We start from the raw sequence: 6,447 nt of genomic DNA, 5'->3' as shown, positions 1-6,447 counted from the left end.
AACTTGATAAATTCGATTTCAAATTCCATTCCATGTGACATCGCCAGATTCGACCATAATGCCTAGGCCGGGTTTGGGGTGTTACATGACCTATCACCTAAAAGGCTAAAAAAACAAATTTATCAGCTAAATTTGATCGAAAATCTACCAAAAATAAAAACACCCAAAAATTCAATATAGTAATTTTCATCTTTTCTCATTGTTTTAAATTTATCCTTTAATGTCACAAAGAAAAGCAAAACTACAAAAAATAAAAATTTCAAAATGTATAAATATTGAGGGTTAAAGTTGTTATTATACCTATTGTAAAAGATGCCAAGTTAACTTTCCATTAGTAGTTTAACAGTTTGTGACAAAAAAAAATGAAAATTTAAATAGTTAAGTGACCATTTTGTAACTTTTTATAGTTGAGTGACTATCAATGTGGTTTTCCTCTTCTTCTTTTTTTTTTTTTTGTATTCTTTGTGCTCGTTTTACGATTTATGTTCAGAGTTCGTGGTTATCCCTTCCAACAATGTCGTTTCCAATGTTTGAAGCCACATTTCCTCTTGAAAATGCAATATGTCTTAACACTATACTCAACACTTGTTAGTTTGGACAAAGCTAGCTGTGAAGGTTAAATGAGAAAAAAAATAGGTAAACTACAAAAAAAAGTCACCCAATTATGTTTTTTGTTCTATTTTGGTCACCTAACTATTATTTTTTTTTATTTAGTCACTCAATTTTTTGAAATTAAATATTTTAGTCACTCTCCCGTCAGTTGTCATTAGATGAGTGACGGAAAGCATAGGTGAGCCTTTTTTTTAATTTACTCAACAATAAATTTTACCATCCAATATTTACACATATTATAAATTTAATTCTAAATTTAAAAAATTCAACAATTAAGCTATCAACAAAACAATAAATGCGACATCACCCACTTTTCGTTTCCTCTCATGTTATTTCATAAAAATTGGTGGATATATCTACGGTGGAAGCAAGATGCTCCAGTTGACTTGTATTTGGAACTATAAGATAATTTATATAATCAAAATGGTGGAAGGTATAATTAAAAACGAGTTTCCCTTATAAACTCAAGGTGTTAAATTTATTAGTGGCAAAGGGTTGTAGATTGCATTAATGGAAAAGGTGTCACAGTGAACACTGACATTGAAGTTTCAACTCCAGCAGCTTACTTGTACCTACTAATAAATGAGACCTAGCCATAAATAAATAAATAAGAAGGTTCAAAACACAGAAAAGATTTGGTAAACGTATCTTTCCTTTTCTTCTTTTCGTGTTCAGCTTCTTCATTTTGGAAGCCAGAAATGTCAATATGAACATAGAAGAAGTTTTTAGCACTTCCATTGTACCAAAGCTTGACTTAATAATTGCGGTCGCAGATATGAGATAAATTATGAACATGGCTGCTCTCACCTAAAATTTCTTTATGAGTTAAATGGGTAAAAGAAAATCATAACTTTGTTTTCAAATATTCATTATAACGTTTTCGCCTCAAAATTTCAACTTGGTTAATGTTATGAGTAACATCAATCTCCTTGTAATTCATAATATCCACTGAAATGACATTTGTTATGAAGAATGCTCTAAATTCGAAAACATTCCAACTTAGTTCACTTTTCTTGAAAGAGATCTCCAAATCCAATCAATAAAAGAAAAAAAAACGTGTTACTGCTTGTGAAAATTCATGCGTATAAGAATATTTAATTGGTTACTCGTAATTATATTAATCTCCTATAAAATGGAATTGAAAAAGTACAAAATACATTATAAAGGACAAAATATTGAATAAAAACCTATCAGACTGCTACTTGTGGTAAGTGTATCACACCTTTGTACAGTTTCCAAAAGTTAAACTTCTCCAGGATTAAAGTTTGATGAAGCATATAACACATTTACACCTTGTTGTTTACACTGTACAAATTATCGATTAGAAGAGGAACAGGAATAGCCATAGAAAAAGAAAAAAGAAAAAGGAAAATAGAGGTTATGGCGAAATCTTCATATATTCTTCCATCCTGAAGAATGTTTCTTCTCCTCTTCAACTAGCTATTAAATCATTCCTTATTCTTCCCAACCTTTAGGCTAATTATATATATTAATTTATTATATTTATACGTCACCAATTAATGCTTTATTTGATCTTGCCTCCGGGATCCATATATACTATGTAGATACGTATCACCTCCCATTGTTGATCCTTGTATTTATCAAGGAATGAAAGACCCATCATGGACTGCAAAGTGGGGAAGTAGCTGTGTTGGATTGGCTCTGCTTTGGCCACCTTGATCAAAGGAAATGAAAGAAGGGTTATAGAACTCGACAAGCCCATTGTTATTATTATTCTTAAGGTGATGAGAAGCTTCATGTCCACTCTGCAACTTTAGGGAGTCCTTGATTGAACCACATTGTCTAGGCTGTGTTTGGTAGAAAACTTTTGAAATGACAAGCTCACCGTCCTTCTCTTCTTCATTGTTGCCAAGATGGTACTGGTGCATCACCCAATTGGTTTTCTCGGGTTTCCTTTGCTTCCCATAGTTGGTGTAAAGCACCAAGATCTTCTTGTACCCCTTAACTTTTCCACTAATGAAAACTGGCCTGGTCTTGCCTGTTTTGTGCCACCGGGTCTCTCCGCCTTCTGTGTCGGTGTGAACCTTTCTTCTTTTCCTAGTCCCGGTCGTGTATGCCTTGGAGGGCCGGTGGAAGAAGTGGCGAACCAGGCCATCTTTGCTTACTCCTATACACCATTGATTTCATAAGAGTTTATTTAGTTATTAACGTGAAGGAACCGGGTTCTTGTCAATGTCATTGACAAATAATGCAACTAAGATTCACTAGTAGGGGTAGTTGGAGAGTATTTCTTCAATAATGGAAATGGAAAAAGGGCGAAAGGCTACTAGGGTTAGTTGCAAGGTTTCTTCATAACGTCTATCTTATGCAAAATGCTATGTACATAAAGGTTAGTTGGTAGGTTTCTTCAAACAAGGAGAATGGTTAACCATTCCATCATATCAAATGATATTTTTAAGAATGTTTCCCAGTTTTTTCTTTTTAATAGAAAACTGGTTATACTTGAATTTTTTTCATTTTTTCTTCTCGCGATGAAAACCCCAGATAGATGAGAGATAGTGGTAATGATAATGTAATTAGCATTTGAAGTTAAAAAAGATGAGAGAGACTCATAATAATAATAAATATATTGACTGATCACCTGGCAACTTCTCAGGATGAGTGTAGCAAATTCCATTCTCTCCTTCAATAGTAGGAATAAATTCATCAATAAGAGGATGAAGCTTGCGAGCATCAGAGCGCACCTTCCCTTCCAAATGTTCAAGAAGCTCTTGATCTGTTGGATCAAACTTCACTCCAGCAGGTAATCCAGGCAAATCATGAATTCCACCCTACACCATCACAATTTTGTGCAAGTTTTCAACAGAACAAAAAAGAAGAAAAGAAAAAAGTAAACCACATTTAACAATCATTAATTCAAGAAGCATGAACAAACAGAAAATACACATATACATATATATAACAAAATCAATGAAGTAAGTAAACAAGAAAGAGATATTGAAGTTGAAAGACCTGATCACGGTATTTGATCTGATGACCGCAAGAAGGACATGCTCTAAGTAGGCAATCTTTGTGCCTTTGAGCAATAACAGTTTTATGATAAGATGGAGGAGAGCTTCTCTCAATAGTTTGTACATCACTACAGTCATTGCACCAAGTCATTTCCTTTCCCTTTGCTTTGCTCGTTAATTATCTTTTTCCCATTCCACAATGGAGGAGCTCTTTATTTTACAATCTTGTTTCCTTCCCTGCTACTCCAAAATATAAACAATAGTATCAGAGGGAAGAGGAAAAGGAGAAAGAGAGAGAAATAAAAAGGAAATAAAGGGGAACGACAAAAGTTAGCTTGTCTCCTCTAAAGCTTAGGTGCTCCCAAGCCTGTTTATCTTGAGAGTTGAGAAGGGAATTAAATTCTTTTTTTTCGCTTTTTACCTAATACTTTGCATTAAATCAGGCCAAAAACAAGATATTAAATCAATTTATAATTTATTATTCTTTCTTATTTCCAGAACACTTGAAGTACTCTCTTAATTGTCCTTTTATTACTCGAGCTACCTAATAAACCTGAAGACACTAACCAAATTCTCATTTTTACTTGAGTATTGTTGTATCGTAGGTTCTATTCAAAGCAAAAAAAAAAAAAAAAAGAATTGCTTGAATCGTAAGTATGGATTTTGCTTGTGTATCAGCGTAAGGGAAACTTGTAAAACAATAAATGTAGTTTTTATGTCTTTTTTTATTTATTATTTAAAATTTTAACCTCTCTGTCTAAAGGCTGCATTGAATTGTTAAAATAGCTAAGTTAATATAAAGAAAGCTAAAAAATTAAAAATAAATAATAAGAATAGAGTGGAGATGGGGCAACCTAATTAATTGGTAGAGCTATTTCACCACCAGTGGGAAAGAGAAAGATTTTAAGGTCCAATGTCACCCTGGAGTATTCATAAAGCTAAATCTTGTATTCTAAATATTATAAACTCCATATTTTTTTAAAAAAAACCCATAAATCTTTTTCTTCACCTACACTTCTCATGAAATTCAAGAAACCTTTTTCCGCCATTTTGTCTACGTGGCAAGACATCTAATTTTGATCTCCAATGGTGTAGATACATACAATTCCAACTCCAGGTAACCCTTTTCTTCTTTTTTTTGGGGGGGGTGGGGAGAGCTTGCTTCCTCCAAAAGTAGGGGATGAAATTGTACCACCCAAAACTCTGTTTTTCACCTTAAAAATGGATTATTATTAAGAAGAGAAAAGAAAGAAATGGTGATTAGAATAAGTAGAATATAAGTGGATTCATAGTTAATTCAAAACGTGTATCATGAGAGAATTTGAGTGGGACCATAACTTCTTAAAGCCAAGGGAAATTTATTTTTTCTTACCTCATGAATTGATAAAAACTCGTTACCCTATTCATTAATGCAAAAGGAAGATACTAAGATTGCAGGGTTGAATTTCTTTAATATTCTTTATCATACATCATCAACCAAATATATGGGCAATCATTTATTTATTTTTCTTACTATCCATCCATCTCCCTGCCACTACTCCCTTATGCCCCACATCCTGGTTAAAGCTCCCCTCAAACACGATTTTAATTTCTTTTCATCTCTATCCTCTTCTTTCTTTCTAATTTTATAATGATAAAATGTGATATTTAACATATTATATCCTCCAATTATATTCACATATATTATCTCTTGTTAGAATTCAAAATAAAAAATTAGAAAATCATAGTGAAGCATATAAAAGTTTGTTTGTACATACCAGTGCTCGTAACAATTCAAATATGAGAAAATTCAAACTTGAAAAAATTCGAACTTGAGCTAATCCAAGCTCAAAAAAGCATGGGCCAATATAGATTCGATCTAAAACATAAAAAAGTCCGAATTTATGAAGATTTATTTTAAATATTATATAATTATATTAAAATTTATAAATAACAATAAATCTTTATGTTAAATTATAAATTAATTTTAATGCATTTATTATATATGTATAATAAATTTTCAAAGACATTTATAAAATTTAAATTTAACAATTGTATAAATGTAATACATTAATTAATGATGTGAAAATCAAATTAAGCCTAAAGAATTCATCTTTCTAATTTCTTAAACTTTAATTTTATGTACTCATTATCCTTATAATTCATATGAAAAATAAAAACAAAAACCTCTTAAAATATTTTTTCTTGTGAATTTGAGATGTTCTGAAAAATATCAAATTGATTGAATTACAAAACTAATAATATAACATGGATTTTTTTGGCAAGTTCCAAAAATCCTATAACAAAACAAAAAGGGGAATGTATGGGCGCAAAGACAAAATTTGGACAACTTTTAATTATATTATAACATTTTATTTATATTTTAACATTTTATAACATTTTATTTTTTTGCTACTTTGTTCGAGTTTTAATAAATTTTTGTACTTCGTTAGAAAACTCTTAATAATTATTGATAATTTTTATAATTTTTATAGTTTTATAATTTTACAATTTTTTACAGTTTTTTATTTTTTTATAATATTATGAACTACATCTAAAATTTTAGATTTAGATAAATAGATGTCTAAATTCAAATAAACTTGAACGTTTCATTTGTTCAAGTTCATTCTAAACGTGCATTTGAATTTTTTTTTTTATAATTTTAGGATGTTAGATTGTTTAAATATATGGTAGGTAGAATGCCATGTCAGCATACTTTGTCCAGGTGGCATGCTACATGTTAGCTTCTCATTGATTTTGTCGTGTAAGTGTATGTCAACAGTCAAATCAATCAATTTTTATTTTTATTATACGAAGGGTATAGTTGATTTTTTTTTCTTTGCCATTCAAGGTTGAATTTAGTATATCCTTTTAAGTACTTAAT

At 30.8% G+C, this 6,447-nt stretch overlaps 1 protein-coding gene across 1 annotated transcript; it reads right to left on the bottom strand.

Annotated features, from left to right (window-relative positions):
* Positions 1-1,717: 1,717 nt before the first annotated feature.
* Positions 1,718-4,165, bottom strand: LOC107934696 (NAC domain-containing protein 73). Its single transcript, XM_016867186.2, has 3 exons — positions 3,586-4,165; positions 3,215-3,404; positions 1,718-2,740 (listed from the first exon to the last, which is right to left on the bottom strand). The coding sequence occupies exons 1-3, from the start codon at positions 3,733-3,735 to the stop codon at positions 2,214-2,216; spliced, it is 867 nt and encodes a 288-aa protein (XP_016722675.2). The 5' UTR covers positions 3,736-4,165; the 3' UTR covers positions 1,718-2,213.
* Between the last annotated feature and the right edge of the window lie 2,282 nt (positions 4,166-6,447).

Source organism: Gossypium hirsutum, chromosome A12 (genome assembly GCF_007990345.1).
Source record: "Gossypium hirsutum isolate 1008001.06 chromosome A12, Gossypium_hirsutum_v2.1, whole genome shotgun sequence".
Classification (NCBI taxonomy): domain Eukaryota; kingdom Viridiplantae; phylum Streptophyta; class Magnoliopsida; order Malvales; family Malvaceae; genus Gossypium; species Gossypium hirsutum.
The sequence above is the reverse complement of the archived record's forward strand: the minus strand, read 5'-3'. Positions and strand labels throughout refer to the sequence as shown.